Source organism: Sarcophilus harrisii, chromosome 2, assembly GCF_902635505.1.
Source record: "Sarcophilus harrisii chromosome 2, mSarHar1.11, whole genome shotgun sequence".
In the NCBI taxonomy this organism is placed as follows: domain Eukaryota; kingdom Metazoa; phylum Chordata; class Mammalia; order Dasyuromorphia; family Dasyuridae; genus Sarcophilus; species Sarcophilus harrisii.
In genome coordinates this window covers 628,496,988-628,514,733 of record NC_045427.1, presented here as the reverse complement: position 1 = coordinate 628,514,733, position 17,746 = coordinate 628,496,988, and the positions used below count along the sequence as shown (strand labels likewise).

Here is a 17,746-nt window from a genome sequence, read left to right as displayed (position 1 = left end):
ACATCTCATGAAGAGGCATAGGAAACCTATTATATCTGAGAGAAAGAATAGAGGGGGATGAATATAGTGGGTATTTTACTGCCATCAGAATTGGCTTTAAGAGAAAAACTTTAGACATATTCAATTTATGATGAAACTTCTCCCACCTCATTAAAAAGTAAGAAGGGAAAAGTGAAAAGGGAAGGAATAAGCTAAGCCAAAGGGAATATGGAAACTGTGAGGGCAAGGAGTAAAATAGGGGGAGGAACACTAAGACAGGGTGGGAGGAGGGATACTAAAAAGGGAGGACTGTGAGAAGTAAGTGGTGCTCACAAGTTTAATGCTGGCAAGGGAGGTAAGGGGGAAAGAAGGGAGAAAAGCATAAACAGGGGTTAACAAGATGACAAGCAATACAGAATTGGTAATTTTAACCATAAATATGAATGGGGTAAACTCCCCCACAAAGAGGAAGCGGTTAGCAGAATGGATTAAATGCCAGAATTCTACAATATGTTGTTTACAGGAAACACACCTGAAGCAGGGAGATACATGCAGAGTAAAGGTAAAAGGTTGGAGCAAAATCTACTATGCTTCAGGTGAAGTCAAAAAAGCAGGGGTAGCCATGCTGATCTCAGATCAAGCAAAAGCAAACATTGATCTAATTAAAAGAGATAAGGAAGGGCACTATATCTTGCTAAAGGGTAGCATAGATAATGAAGCAATATCAATATTAAACATACATGCACCAAGTGGTGTAGCATCTAAATTCTTAAAAGAGAAATTAAGAGAGCTGCAAGAAGAAATAGACAGCAAAGCAATAATAGTGGGAGATCTCAACCTTGCACTCTCAGAATTAGATAAATCAAACCGCAAAATAAATACGAAAGAAGTCAAAGAGGTAAATAGAATACTAGAAAAGTTATTGGTTTCATTTTTAATGTCTATTTTCAGCAGCTAAGACAAAGCCTTCCCGTGGTAGTACTTGTACTAAATGCAGTAGCATCGGATTTTGGTTTCAATTGAATAAAATTAAACTTGATCAATAAATTAGACCAAAATCCCATGGCCACCATATATACTGTGCTCTCCACCACCTTCAATATTAGAATGACTAATGTCCTGTTCTTCTCTTTTGTCTAGGAGTTGCTTTCGGTGATGGAGAGAGTTGGAAACAAGTCCGTAGATTTTCCCTTATGACCCTAAGGAACTTCGGGATGGGAAAAAGAAGCATTGAAGAAAGAGTTCAAGAAGAAGCCCAATGTCTGGTGGAGGAACTCAGGAAAACAAAGTGTTGGTTTTCTTTTCTTTCCTCCTGAGGATGTGGGGTCCAGATACCCATCCCCAGGCCTAAATACTATTTGCTTTAGCAATCATTCTATATGTCAGCCTCTGTCCACTGAAAAGACAATCACTGTGCTGGGCCAGAAAACTCCCTTCTCTCTTCTCATACTCTAATATCACAAGTTAATTTAGTTTTCTATAAGGGTAAAGGAAATTGTTCAGGAGAACATCTTCTAACCTTAGGGGAAATAAATGTGGCATGGGGAGAAGAAATGTGTGGATTCTACATAACTGGAAACATTTCTGTTAAACTTGTTTTTTTTCCCTTTTGTTCACTTTTCTCTACATTAGGTAAGCCCACTGATCCCATCTCCATTCTTGCCTGTGCCCCATGCAATGTGATCTGCTCTATTCTCTTCCATGATCGATTCAAGTACAATGATGAGAAATTTATGCATCTGCTGAAATTGTTAAATGAAAACTTTCAGCTCCTTAATTCACGATGGGCACAGGTAAGACCAATGCTGTCTTAATATTATGTGGCTGTTCACTCAGTTTCAACAACAGAACCAATCTTCCATAGACTCTCATCTCTTAACAAGGTCTCCAACACACAGGAACCCACACACACTTCATATATTATGCACTCAAGGACAATAACATCATGCAATATCTTTGACTCTGAAATGAGATATTCTTTTCCCAGTATTCTCTGAATTACTTCTAGATCGTATAAATATTTAAGGTATAGAGAGAATTGTCCAATTAGATCTTAGGATATTTCAAGTATGATAATGCTCATAGATGTGGGCAAGTACAATAGTTATTAACAAAGAGCCTGTCTAAACCATTGTGAAAGGATTAGGGAGGATAGCTGGCCAAAGCTTAGTCAAGAAACCTACAGATTCTGGAAGTGTTATGGGTTAGTCTCTACAATGGATGGACATGTAGGATCAAAGCTTCATTCACTGAAACCAGAACTAAGGATCCTCATTCCTCCTCCTTCTACCCACTAAGGGTGCCTTTTCCTCTCACTTCAAGTACTGAGCTTCCATGACATTTTCTGGTCTCTAATTAATTGCCCTTCTCCCCAGTCTTCATCAACAATCCTATTCGAATTTAAGTGCATCATACTTTGCTAATTATAACTGGAGGCATCCCATAACTGAAGGACAAAGAAACATTGTCTCCTATCCAGGTTTCTCTCTCTAGTCCATGCTCCTTTCAGTCAGAAAAATGAGATGGAAATCACCTGAAATTGAATGGCTGCTGACTTCTCTAGTTCTATTGTATATTATCCTGAAATTTGTTCTGTCCAATAGAACTAAGGATCCTCATTCCTCCTCCTTCTACCCACTAAGGGTGCCTTTTCCTCTCACTTCAAGTACTGAGCTTCCATGACATTTTCTGGTCTCTAATTAATTGCCCTTCTCCCCAGTCTTCATCAACAATCCTATTCGAATTTAAGTGCATCATACTTTGCTAATTATAACTGGAGGCATCCCATAACTGAAGGACAAAGAAACATTGTCTCCTATCCAGGTTTCTCTCTCTAGTCCATGCTCCTTTCAGTCAGAAAAATGAGATGGAAATCACCTGAAATTGAATGGCTTCTGACTTCTCTAGTTCTATTGTATATTATCCTGAAATTTGTTCTGTCCAATTAGGATAAGATGTTTTGTTTGCTGATGGCTGGTAGAATTCTCCCTTTTTTCAAATCAATACCAAGTCCTCTCTGAATGGATGCCTTCAAACCTACCCCCCTACACACACATATACTCACACACTCACAACACACACACACACACACACACACACACACACACACACAACTATTTTACTGAAAAGATTGTGTGAAAAATTGGTCTCAAATAATATTCTCAAAAAAGTAGGGAAGACCTAATTTTTCCTCATTAAGTATTTCAAAATGTATGTAAATAAAGGTAAATGTCAAAAAAAATTGTTGTGGGAAAACTAGCATATTGACAAACTGTTGATGTAGCTTTGAATTGTTCAGGTAACCTGGAAAGCAATTTAGATGTGTCACTTCCAAATTAGTAAATCATATCTGTCTTATGAACTAGGTAAATCATATCTGTCTTATGAAGTAGCAATACCATTATTTGGCCAGTATGCAAAAAAAAAAAATTTAAAAAGAAGTAAGTGTGTAAAACTGAAAGTTATATGCAAAGAAATAAAGAGGGTTTTTTAGGGGGCTTCAAAGTACTGGAAACTAAGGGGCTTTTCATTAATTGGGAATAACTGAATAAATTCTGGTATATGAATATAACAGAATTTTATGTTTTGAGAAATGATGAAAGGTACAGTTGTACACATGTGAAGACTTTATGAATGGTTGCCAAAAAAGTGAGTAGAACCAATTTATACAATGAGAAAAACAATAGGAGGATAAATATCATGCAAGGCTAATGTACTTTAATTGATATAAACACCCACCATGATTCCAGAGGAACCAAAATGAAACATGCTATTCTCCTTCTGACAGAGAGATGATGGACTTCATATATAAAATGTGATGCATGTTTCTGGCTATTGCCAAAGAGGGATTTTGTTTTGCTTGACTATCTATATATGTTTCAAGGGGTTTGTTTTTCTTTTTGTTCAGTGTGTGGAGAAGACAAGAGAAAACACTCTTTGTCAATAAAAACAAATAGAATAGAATAATTTATAATTAGAGATATAGAGATAACTCTTTATGACAGTAAACTCACATTGTATTTGCTTGGGTTTGGGGGGGGGGTGTAGCTCTACAACTTTTTACCAGGATTCAGATTGTTCCTCCCTGGAATATATAAAATGCATTTTAAAATTGTGGAAGAACTGAAACATTTCATTTTGGAAAGAGTAAAGGAGCATCAAAAAGTACTACATCCCACCAACCCTCAAGACTTCATTGACTGCTACCTCTCCAAAATGCAGCAGGTAGGATGCATGGGGGAAGCACCTTGCTCATTAAACAAAGCTGATATTCCAAGATACTTATAGGTCACACTCTTCAAACTATGTTGGACAGTATCAATCATAAAAATAATCAAACTCTCAGAGTAAGAAAAAGCAAAAAGGAAATTATTGTATTCTCATGAGAAAGGGCATCTGCACTTGACAAGGTGTTTGTCAGCAAAAAGAGTGCAAAGCATAAATTGCAAAACACCTGATTAAACAGCCTGAATGCAGAAATCTCCTAAGCCCCCCACACCTCTAACCCACCCCCCAGCATGGCCTTTTTTTGCCATTGTTTGGGGGAGTCTGGGTTACAGTCTAATTGTGAAAATCTAACCCAGAATCAAAAGAATAAATTGCCTTTAAAAGAGATACTTAAATGCTACTTAACAAGAGGAGGTGGGAAACAGGTGGGGACAAATACTTCGACTTTTCAGCTATAACTATTTATTATTATAAAGTGTCACATCACAATTGAGGTATAGTTTAAGGCTAATATATATCCCCACTGAGTGTCTTCACTCATATAATTCCACAGAAAACCATTGGAAGGGACATTAGAAAATATCAATGCATCCATTTTCCCTAAGGTATCCATTGGATTTCTACTGATCCCTTTTGTATATGCCTGCGCCTTAGATGAACACTGTAAGGGAAATTAGAAGAATTCTGAATTTCTAGAAGATGAGCTCATGATCTAGGCTTTCCTATTTGGAAGAAGATATTATATTGGAGAATAATAATAGGAATCAATTAATAATCATTTATCAAGACCCTACTATGTGCCAGATAGTGCTGAAGACACAAAAGAGGCAAAAGATAGTCCCTGAGCATAAGGAACTTACAATTAAATGGGAGAGATAATATGCAAAAAATACGTAACAAAGCAAGCGCTAAATAGGAAAAAATGATATGAGATCAAATTCAACTTCAGATACTAGCTATGTAGTCCTGGGCAAGTTATATTATTATTGACTCCATCAGTTTCCTCATCTTTAAGTTGAGGATAATAGCATTTATTTCCCAGGGTGATTGTGAGGATAAACTGATGTGTTTGTAAAGTATATTGTTAACTTTAAAATACAAGTAGTGGATGTCTCAGTGAATTGAACACTAGACCTGGAGTAAGAAAGATCCAAATGCAAATCCATTCTCAGCCACTTCCAATCTGAGTGATTATGTGTAAATCCTTTAACCTCTGATTGCCTGAAAATGGATCCACTGGAGAAGGAAAGACCAACCACTCCAATGTCTTTGCCAGGAAAAGATGAAATGGATTTAGGAAGGATCAGACATGACTGAAATACCTGAACAGCAACAGACCACAAACCTGTAAGCATATAAATGCTAACTAATATTATGAATGATAGTTATAACTAGCTACCACAAAAGCACTCATAGTTAATTATTTTCCGGCAATAGGATGACCTTTAGCTTGCTCCACAGAAAAATGAAAAAGATACAAAAGCCTCCAAAAAATGTGCAAATAAATGCAGAAAACAAATAAAGCACTTATAGTATCCTATTATTTCTCCTGATAATAAAAAGTTATGCATATTGTCCCAGGATATCAGTCCAACCTTGCATTTAGTCCTCAAACTACATTCCCATCATACATAGTTCCACTCAGACTGCTAGAGGTAGCTAGGGGATGACATGGATAGAGTAGTGAGCCTGAAATCAGAAAGACTTATGTCCAAATAAGGAGTCAGACACTTTATAACAGTATAATCCTGACTAAGTGACTTCATATCAGTCTGCCTCTATTCCTTCAACTCTATAATGAAAATAATAATACCCTCTACTTCCCAGTGTCATTGTATAGATCAAATGATATATTTGTACAGGACATGGCACATAGCATATGCCTGATAATGCTTATTTCCTTCATTCCTTCCTAATTTCTCTCAATAGATTAAACTTCCCTAGAAGGAACGATCATTTGGGGAGTATTGAGCAAACAATGCTTTTTCCCACTGGATCTGAGCTGTCCAATAACACATGCCATTGGGGAAGGGGAGTGCAGTAGGGAAGAGTAGAAAGTAAATGTCTTCTTCCCTTCCCTCCCCAATCTTCCTGTCATGTCAGTAATCATTAACTCTATTCTGCCCTTTTATTCATAGCACAGCCATCCTATTTCAGTTCAGCATCATCTCTCACCCAGAAAATAACTCCCTCTTAACAGTTCTCCAAGCATCAAGACTCTCAGTCCATTTTTCACAAATCTTCGAATTTAACATGCATAAAGTGTGGGAATCATTGAATCCTTCCCATGAGCAAGATGCTTTAGGGCTTTCAGATACAATGCACCTACATCTGTTTGCCTTTTGACTCCTTTCACTCTGTAGCTGCAGCCTTTCTTTATAGATTGGCGATGCATTTCCCCCTTTGCAGCCTCTGTTTGAGCCAAAATGGCCTGCTTGCTGGTTCCAATAAAATGTATTCCATTTTTTCCCTCTTTGCCTTTATGCAGTTTGGCTCCCATGCATGGAATTCTCTCATTCTCTTTCCTCAACACTTAGTAGCCATAATATTCTTCTACACTTACCTGCTAACTCCTTTAAGGAGCCTTCCCTTATTTGTCCCCCTCTTCCTGTCCCACCCAGAAATCTCTGTGTATTTATTTTGTATAGATCCCACACATACTTATCTCTAAATGTGTTCTAGACTTATTTTTGTCCTTTGTCTTTATGTCACTACTACCTAGTACTCTGCCTCACATTTAGTGGAGATATCTTACATATTTGTCGACTGAGTGATATAATATATGGATTAATATATTAAACAGCACAGAATTAAATATATTTTATTAAAATGTTCACTAGAAACTTTATTCCACAGTTGATACCAAGACTCCTTTAACTCCCTACCTAGATACAATGTTACTTTGTTCCTTCTGCCTCTTTATTTTTTACCTTTCTTTCAGTGGCTCAGAGCCAATGGGTTTTTTTAAATAGTGAATCGACATAAAAGCATAAGAGTATTGATTCCATTACTTACTCTTTCTTATAAATGTATTTACTTTATGCTTGTATAGTTTGAAGTTTTCCAAGTCAAATATCTGACTCACTTTGAGATTCCTTTTAGGAAACGCTTGAAAAACACCTTTTCTCCCTTTTAAGACACTCTTTTTAAAAATCAAATGGGTATTTCCTCCCACCCAGGAAAGATGAGATAGAATCCTCATTATCACATAATCATAATCAAGAAGAGTTAAATTCCATACAAAATAAATATCAAAAAATATGTGTCTCATTTTGCATAGTAATCCAACAACTGTCTCTCTCTGAAGGCAGGCAGCATTCTTTATCATCTGTATTTGAATCGATGAGTTGATTATTCTTTCAAAATTCTTCATTTTTACCACATTGATGTATATAAGCATATCTTATTTTATATATGATCAAGCTCATATTTATAGGATTACTTATTTATGACTATAACCTAATTTACTTTGATTTTGATGTCTTCTAATCTCTTTGATTTTTCAGAGAGGAGTAGTTCTGACCTATTTAAATTTATTTTCCTGAAGAGGTGAAGGACTTTCTTTGTCCCAAAACACTCCTTTAGTGTTGAACATATGTGTTAAACTTCATTCTTCTTTCTCTTGGATAGTCTCTGAATTCTATCTATCTATCTATCTATATCTATATCTATATACTTTGTCCTCAATGTTTTAACAACTGTGCATGTTCTGTTATTTAAGTATTATGTACTTAATTTCCTATTTTAATTTTCCATTAATTTTATGTTCCTAAGATATAGAAAATTCTTAAAATTGTTCAGGTCTGATCTTCAACATCCGTTTGGCTTGTAGAGCTAATGTGTTCTTCCAGGATTGTTATATCTTTATGTCAAAATTACTTGATTTTCTAGTACCAAATCTGTAAGTTTCATCTTTAAAGAATTTATACACTTTAAAACATTGTCTATTATATGTTCCAAATTGGCTATTCACTTTTTAATTTTTGAGACATGTCGTTTAGCCCACTCTTCATCCTTTTTTGTCTTTTAATTCTTTTTTGTCATCACTTTAATAATAATAATAATAGCTATAGTATTTATGTCATGCTTCAATACTTCTAAAATATTTTACAAATATCATCTCACTTGTGCTTCACAACCACCTCAGGAGGTAGGTGCTATTATTATTGTTATTTTAGAAATGAGACAATGGAGTCATACAAAAATGAAATAACTGGCTCAGACTCACAAAATAGAGAAGTTTGCAGTTAGATTTGAACTCAGATCTTCCTATTCCAAGTCCAGTGCTCCATCTATTGTGTCATCCAGCTCTTTCTAGGGTATCGGGCCTTTATTTCTGAGAGGCTTATAATATTTACTGCATTGTTTTCTGTTTCATCAGAGATATTTGAATAGTTTTTCTTGATTAAATCATCTAGATTCATTTTTTAATATCCGAGTCTAAATAATTTGCTCATTTCTCCACTTCATGCCACTTGAGTTGAGTAGAAATTGATTTCTGCCCAAACATTGTCTCACCCTTTAAAAAAATTACACTTTGGGAGTTTCATTTATATTTCAGGTAACTTGATATCAAATCTTCTTCTATTTGGGCCATTCCATCATGCACCCCATTTCATTTTCTCCTGGGTGATCTTGAAAAAAAACCACTTGATTTTTCTTGGCCTCTATTTCCTTCGTATAAAATTTTGGTGATCTCCAAGATTCTTCCAAACTCTAAATCCAATGAGCTTGTATATTTCATAGAATTTCACAGCATCTGTGAGTTGGAAAAGACTTCTGCAGCTGCATAATTTAAAATCTGATCCATTAGAATACTTTTGCTTCCCCACTGCCAGGTCAAGGATGCATAATAATGCTTTGAAATTGCAAAGACACATTTCATTTCTGCATGAAAGGGATAATGATCAAGGCTGAATGAACTTCTAGGTGAGACTGGATGACCACTTAAGGTGATTGTAAAAAGGAAATTTCTGCTCACTCATAGGTTGATTGGATGAAATTCACTTTCCTTACAGAATGTGAAATTCTGTATTCTCTGCCATAAACATTTTCTCACAATTTCACATTTTGAAAATCTGAATTTTTTTCTTCTTCTTGTTTTATTAAGATGTTGTCCTGTTTGGGAGTAAAAATATCTGCATGAGGGGTCACTTACCAGCTCATTAAAGTTTTGTATGAATTACTTGATTAGGCCATTTCCACACCTTATACATTATGGATATTAAATAGAGAACTGAAAAGGATCCAACTCTTTCCTGTTACACATAAGCAATTAAGTGACTTTCCCATGGTCATATTCATGCATCTTAGCTGAGGCTAAATTTAGATCCAGTTCTTCCTGATTCAAAGTCTAATGCTCTATCCATTATGCTGTATTGTTTGAGAGGGAGAAGGTTTCCTGCAAAGGACAGATCTGTGGCTGAGCAGTGGAAGCCTAAGGGCATTAAGCAGGTTCTAGTCTCTTGGAGTTGGCAATGGAGTTGGAGTTGGAGGTGGGTGAGGGCTCCTAGGACATATCTTTAGGTACTCATATATTTCATATGGTTACTAATGAGTTTTCCTGCTGTTTCTCATTTATTTCATTGATTTGTACCTCTGTTCTAGGAAAAAGATAATCCCCACTCTGAATTTGACTTAGAGAATCTAGTAATGACTGGAGTAAACTTATTTGTTGCTGGAACAGAGACAACCAGCAGCACTCTAAGATATGGCCTGCTGTTCATTCTGAAGCATCCTGAGATCCAAGGTAAAGTACAAGAATTGCCATGCTCATAGACCAGGCTTACTTTCCCAGCCCTGTACCTTGCTCAGGGGCTAGCCCCGCTTTCCTGCTCTTTGTGTTTGTATGACTTCCACATAGAGCAGCAACAGATCACACAGTTCCATACAACACTTGGGTAAGATTTAAATATGTGAAGTTCTATCATGGGGAATTCATTTTACTTTAACAAACGTATAAAGTTCCTTCTGTGCACTTTGGCTCTATGCTTAAGACAAAAAGAATAAAATGAAAGATCCCATTTCCTCAAATGACTTATATTCTACCAGCTCTACTTCTGCAGGAGCAGAACTAGGTACCAGGGGGAGAAGTTACAAATTGACAGATGGAAACCTCATTTAGGGAAAGATTTGCTAATTATGAAAGTTCTCCCAAAGTTGGTTAGCTGCCCTGGAGGTAATGAATTCTTCTTCACAGGAGGTTCTCAAGCATAATCTTGGTGACCCTTTGTTCATTCCATTAGAAAAAAGATAACTGGGGATTTAGATGGGGCAATTCGTAGGACACTGGCTCTGGAGTCAGGAGGACCTGAGTTCAAATCCAGACTCTAATACTTAACACTTACTAGCTGTATGGCCCTAGGTATTTCACTTAACCCCAATTTCTTTAAAAGTGTAGTTATCAATATCTATAGATAGATAACAGCATAACAGGCATGATTGCCATAGGGAAAATGAGCCATTTCAAATGCTGAAATTCTGTGTCTCAGAAACTTAGATGTTGAGTCAGGAACGGAAATATCTATAACTATCTATCTATTTATCTGGTGAATGGGTTAAATAAAGATGATAATGTCATCTCCAAAACTATCAAGTTCAAATGTAGACATTTACTTTCATTGAGAATACTAAATGGCATTAATATAAAGGATGTAAAGTTTGCAAATCACTTGATATATTATTTCATCTGATGTTCTCTAAGGGAGATGCAGCTATTAGCTCCATTGCACAAATCATAAAATGAGAGAATTTGAGGTATAAGGAACCTTGGAAGACACATAATTTATGATCCCCATTTTTCAGATGAGGAAAGTCAGTCTTAGAAAGACTTAATGATGTGGCTGAATTGACACAGATGATGTATAAAGAGGAATGCAAACAGTTCTTCCTGATTCCTATCTACTGAGCCACAGAAAATTATCTCATTGCTGCTGCTAAAGCCTTTGTTTCCTTTGCTGAGGAGAAACAGGACCCTGAGCCCCTCTAAGAATCATTGCAGAGCATATCATCAGGCAGATACTCCACACAAGCTCTGTTGGGCATTCCAAGAAGACCCGAGAGTCCAGTGATTATTCCTGTTTTTATTCCTGCAGCAAAAATTCATGAGGAAATTGATCGTATGATTGGACATAATCGAGCTCCTTCCATAAAGGACAGACAAGATATGCCCTATATGGATGCCGTGGTACACGAAGTGCAAAGATTTGCTAACATTGCACCTCTCAACCTGGCCCATGCAGTGACTCGGGACATTCACTTACAACAATATTTCCTCCCCAAGGTCAGTAATCATGGGGAAATGGGAACTAGTGTTGGAAGACATCTCAATTATAATCTGATTTAATGATCTCATTTTAGACATGAGAAAATCAAGTCCCATTGTCATGATCTCATAGGAAGTCTTCTGTTACATATAGCTAACTTAGATGCTGTGCTGAATGAGGAATGAGAAAAAGATATTTCTTATCTTGTTTCTTCCTGCTTCCCAATCACCACAGCAACAGCAGAGAAAGCAAATATACAGGGAAAATAATGGAAAGATTGCTCAAAATAATTTCCATTTTTTTTCATTTCTTCTTACTAGACAGCTAAGTGGATTGGGGAAATATTATTATCTGTCCCACTGTCAGGTGGGCACACTGAGTTTCAACTCAAATGAATTGCCTATGGTCATTTTAAAATGTTGAAGTAAAGATTAAATCCTAGATCTAAATTCCCAAAAACTGCTTTTCAGGGTTACTAAAAATATTGATTGAGTGAATTTGAATTAGACTGAGCTTTTGTAGCATTGGATCAGCAGAATTATTCATCCTTAAAGAAAGAAGGGAGCGTTCCAGCTACTTTCACATTTAATATACCCCCTGAGTGCATTGTTCAATTCAAATCCTCAAGGCTTCAGAAAGAATCTCCTGTGTAAGGATTGCTGGGCCACATTCTGCTGACACCAGACAAGAATTGAAGGTTGTTTGACTATTGAGGACCTTGACTTCTCTTGGAGAAAGCATAATTTAGCACAAAAAGTTCCAGTCAAAGTATCGATTCTCTTCTTCACATCCAAGTTATGACTTGATTGACAGAGTGATTTTCTGTTGAAGAAACTCCCTCAGCAGGAAGTCTGGTCTGTTCCTACTTTCCTTAATCATTGCCAGGGACACAGGCATTTCTCGCACGGGCATTAGGTGTACACACAGTGCATAGATCATGGAAGTAAGGGGAGAGGGAGCACAAAGAGTTTAAGTCTTAGTCAAAGCTTCCTTGGTGGAACCCAAAGTCAATCTGTGAGGAAAACTAGGGATTTTCAAAGGATGAAGTGAGCAAGGTGTGCCTTCTAAGCATGGGCCACAACTATTATAAAGGCAAGAAGGGCAGAGAGGAAGCATTGTGGATGGGAAATAGCAGTTAGACCAGTTTAGGCTAGAATCCCAAAGAAGGTGTGATGGGGACAATAATGCAGATATCAATGTGAAAAGCTAGACTAGAACCTGTGCAAGTTCTCAGTAGCTAGATGTCCCAATTGCCACCATACAAGAGGAGTGTGTATTTTGTACTAGAGACAGGAGGGAGCCACTGAAGGTCTTTGGGATTGACATAGCAAGAGTATTCATGATTATAATTGACTCTAATTTCTTCCCTTTAGGGCACAACAATCTTCCCACTCCTCTTCCCAATCTTGTTTGACAGCAAAGAGTTTCCCAACCCTGAACGGTTTGACCCCAAACACTTCCTGGATAAGAATGGGAAATTCAAAAAAAGTGACTACTTCATGCCTTTTTCCATTGGTAAAAAGAAACCTTTCTCACCTGCACGTCTCACTCTAATGGGAGAATCCTGTTCCCTATCTAACCCTCCTCTCACTGAGCTTTCTCCCAGTGCTCCTTCTGAGGACAGCCCACTATGGCATGTGACTCACTTTGTTTTCTAGTCTTCCTATGCCCTGACTTCTTCTGCCAGTCCTCGCCAGATGAGCTGAGCTTCATGGCTGCTCATCTATCCCCTTCTTTATGGATCTATGACTCCATTGCACGATCTTCTGCACAAGGGCTCACCGTGGGAAGAACGATGTGAAGAGGGAATTCCTTTCTGCCCCTAGTGACCATTAATGATTGAACTATATGTCACAATAATAGATTTCACCATTTCTGCACATCTACATCCTTCTCTTTTACTCCCCCCCCAAAAAATATCTAGGTCTAATGAGTATGTTTTACCTTGGCTGACACTATGATATCGTGTGAAGTTTTCTATTTATAATTTTATTTCTTTCCAGGAAAAAGGTCTTGTCTAGGAGAGGGCCTGGCAAGAATGGAGTTGTTTTTGTTCTTTACCACAATTCTACAGAACTTCACCCTCAAATCAGTTGGAGATCCAAATGAAATCAGAATCAACTCCAAGGAGGTTCGGATCACTAACATTCCACCATTTTATGAACTATGCTTTCTTCCTCGCTAAAAAAAAAAAAAGAAAGAAAAGAAAAGAAAGACAAAATTGATTTGGGAAACTAGCCAGTTGGCATTTCCTTCTGGATTCAAAATTCTCATATTTTTTGCTGGAATGTCCTTGAAGGAAAAAACATTCCCTTCTATTGTTTAAAATGGATCTTAATTTCCAAAAACAAGAGAAGCTAGTAGAATACCTTGTATGTCATTACATATTAGGAATTGCTTTACAGATATTCATGTGCAACATTCTCATTAATGCCTGTAACCATGCTCTAATTCATATCCTCAATTCCAATGTTAGGTTTCAGAGGAAGATCTATAAAATATCCTTCCAAAACCCGTATTAGTTTGTTCTCTTCAAATAGCCTCAAGGATAATCTTATTCTGTATCATATAGCTTTTTTGTGAATTTGGGATACATGGGTTATATGATTGTGTTGCTAATAACTCTGTGATATGAAAACGTGTGCCTCCACTTGCACACATTGAGGATCATAACTTCAGAAGCAGCATGGCAACATGAAAAGAGATCTAACTTTTGGGGCAGAGGACCTGAGTCCTTTCCTGCATCTAATGTTATCAACTTGGGTGAGTTTTGACAAGTCACTTTCCCATCCATGGTCAGTGGAGATAATCAGTTTAACTATCTGTGCTTAGTAGACAATTCCTGTCTACTCTGAAAGAACTTACAAATACACACACACACACACACACACACACACACACACATGGCCTGTCTTTAGTATAAATAGGAAAAATTGTCATAGGAAAGTCCCTAGAGATAAGAGAAATCTGGAAAAGCTTTCTGTAGCAGATAAGATTTTAGCTAGGACCTCAAGGAAGAAAAAAGATAATAGATGGAGATGGGAAAGGAGAACATTGCGGTATAGCCAGAAAAATTGCCTGGAGCTGATATAGTGACATCTTTGTTGAATATCCAGAAAGCCAGTGTCACTAGATCAAAGAATATGTGTTTAGGGAGTGTGGTATAAGAGGGCTGGAAAGTCAAGAGAAGCTAGATTTCAATGGGCTTTGAATGGCAAAGATATTAGACTGTATTTAATCATAGAGGCCCTAGGAAGCCACTGAAATTTATTGAGGGGTGTGTGTGTGTGTGTGTGTGTGTGAGAGAGAGAGAGAGAGAGAGAGAGAGAGAGAGAGAGAGAGAGAGAGGGTATGACCTGATCAGACCAACATTTTAGGAAAATTATTTTAGGAAAATCTCTCCCATGGAGGGGAACATGGATTGAAGAGGGGAGAGAATGGAGGCAGGCAGAGCCAACAGCATTTTACATGCAATTTCCCAGTTATGAAGTGCTGAAGGCCTGCCTCTGCACGATAGAATGTCAGAGGAGAGAAAGGGATGTGTATGAGGGAGGTTACAAAGGTGAGTGGAGTAGAGGCAGCATTCCCCAATGAATACTTCAATAGGCCCCTCCAAACAACTTAAAAATAATGTGTCAAATTGAATTCTGGAATAGCAAAGCTGAGAAAAACTTGAACTGATGCAAAATAACTGGATGAGGAAAACCGTATGAACAGTGACTGTGACATGTCTACTAAATGGAGAAGACTCATGGTGCATAAAAGACTTCAGAGAAATTATAAATTGGCAAAGTATTATAGTGTCATGCACTGATAGGGAGGCAGAGACATTCTAGGTACCAGAAGACAATCCATATTTGCCCCAAATCACTAAATCTTTAACTTTTTGTCCATTTCTTCTCTGTATAAAAACATTTCCTTGATCAACTAGAGCTTCCTTGAGGATGTAATACACATAGAGGATCATAATCTGCTGAGTTCCCATTTAAAGAGTATAGATGGAGCCATAATTTTTAGCCAGCTGTGAAAAGAATATCAATACATAGGATGAAACCTATTCCAAGTGCTTTCTCTCTCCTTTAATTACTTTCCACTTGTGTGCCTATGATTGTATCCCTCCGGTAGAACATAAGCTCCTGGAGGACAGGAAATATTACCTTAAAAGGTTCAAAGATTTCTCTCATTCCTGGAACAATGCAGGGCACACACTAGGTACTAAAGTAGGTTTCATTAATTGAATGATTTATTTTTGTTTTTATATCCCCAGAGCTGAGTATGATACATTACACATAGTTCAGATTTGGTCATAATGATAATTTTCTTCTGCTGCTACCAGTTTTGACAAAACAATCAATGTATTCCTGACATCATTGCTAATGGAGATTTCACTTATAGAGCCCTTATGTCCCGTCCATGACCTAGCACTCTAAATCACTTTGAGTTCTGATTGAATTTGAAACCTTTGTGTCTCCTTATAAATCCACAGCTAGAATCCAAACCCCAAATACAACCTCTGGACCTATGAGAATGAAGCAGTCATGTTCTTCAAATCTAATTGCAAAATATTTTCAAGAAATGGAATAGGAGTTGGACCTGGTGGGAACTTCTTGCTTTTGAATACAAATTCCACAAAGACAAGACTATCAGGAAAAGAAGTTCACTACCATCTTCTTATCTCCTAAGCTATATTGTTTAATTAATTTCTTAGCTATCCTTGCTCTTTTTCCACCTTGAAGTGCAGTCTTGAGATAGAATTGGGCGATAAAATAGACACTGACATGCCCTGTGTTCTTTCTGTCTCATTAAATAGTGGTCTACTGGTTTTAGCTACCCTCCCTACTATCTATCCCTTTTTAATTCTTAATTTTTAATTCTTCTGTTTCAGACCTTTGGTGTGCCCATAATTTTTACATCCTTGAATGTTTTTTGAGCTTTAATCTTCCTAATCCTGAACTTTCATATTAATGCCTTTTCTAGGCTAGTATCAATATTAATCAGTCAATTTCTGACCACATTTGATGCTCTCATATACTAACGACACTTCAATCTAAGTAGGAATAAGCCATCTTTCTCAGAGACCTCCATGGATTACAAGTTTACAAAATAACCAGAGATTTTAGAGCAAGGCTGTGACCATAATTACTGTTATTCTTTCTGGTCTTCCTACTTGCACTGATATGGAACACATTACTTTGTTTATACTTTTTTTCATGTCAGGTGCATCTCATTAGAATTTATGCCTTGCCCTATCTTTGCCTTACCCATAGAGCTCTAAGATTCCAAATTAACATAATGTGTCCTCAATGGTCAGCACACAGAAATCAATTTAAGAATGAGTCTGTGCAACTAATTAGAATTCATTTATCATCATCTTGTCCTTTTAGAGAAAGTGTGTCTAAAGGTGCTATTCTACGATAATCTCTTGCTCTCTTGGGACAAAAGAGATTTTGAGAACTTTAGGAAGCAATAAAGAAATGAGATTCCTGCCCAAAAGTATGCTAGAGCCAACTCAATCCATCTCAAGAGACATGGTGGTTACATTCAAATGTTAACGTTTATACCTTGGACTTCTGACAAATGCCACAAATCATAGTTTGATTTATTGTTTTAAATATGATGAAGAAAATGTTAATAGTGCAGGTTCCACTTATAAATGTGAGAGATATATGTTTTTTGGGAATTTGACTCTTAAATATTTACCTGTTCACCCCCAAATTCTGCATCTGTAGACAATTTCTGCCTGAACTATGGCCTCATATCAAACTATGAACTTTTATTTTTCTCTTTATGGGAGACATGTATTCTGGTGGAATCTCATGGCCTCTGTTGAACTTGACATGGACTTTTGAGCAGATTCAAATTTCTTTAAAATTTCTCTGTGTACCTAATTCAGCACTGTTACTATTCATTCTTGGTAATTAGTTTCTCACACACGGATGGAAGATGGAAGATGCTTGGTGCATGGGCAAGATGCATGGGCATATGAATTCTGGAGAGAGAGAATTAACTTTCAGTGAACCTTTTTTCATTATTATCAGGGTGACACATGTTCATGAGCAGCTAGAAGGATTCCATTTCATTGATGAGGTCCTCCAGGGGTTAATCTGGTTTGGGGATAAAATGGCACTGGATGCATTACACAATCAAACTTTACAGAGTGTATTGAAGAAGAAAGAATTCTATTTCAATTTCTATGCTGGGGGCCAGTTTGGAGGCAATAATGAGAAGAGCTACATCGACCTGAGATCTTTATATAGATTTTAAACTCATACAAA

General features: G+C 37.0%; 1 protein-coding gene across 1 annotated transcript in view; it reads left to right on the top strand.

Moving 5' to 3' along the window:
- The window catches only part of LOC100918856 (cytochrome P450 2C23-like), a 28,184-nt gene extending 14,131 nt beyond the window's left edge, over window positions 1-14,053 (top strand). Inside the window, exons 3-9 of the mRNA XM_031956751.1 lie at window positions 1,120-1,269; window positions 1,612-1,772; window positions 4,027-4,203; window positions 9,814-9,955; window positions 11,301-11,488; window positions 12,845-12,986; window positions 13,475-14,053. Of these exons, the coding sequence (XP_031812611.1) occupies window positions 1,120-1,269; window positions 1,612-1,772; window positions 4,027-4,203; window positions 9,814-9,955; window positions 11,301-11,488; window positions 12,845-12,986; window positions 13,475-13,656 (1,142 nt within the window). The 3' untranslated portion in view covers window positions 13,657-14,053. The remainder of the gene's footprint in view (window positions 1-1,119; window positions 1,270-1,611; window positions 1,773-4,026; window positions 4,204-9,813; window positions 9,956-11,300; window positions 11,489-12,844; window positions 12,987-13,474) is intronic.
- The last annotated feature ends 3,693 nt before the right edge of the window (window positions 14,054-17,746 follow it).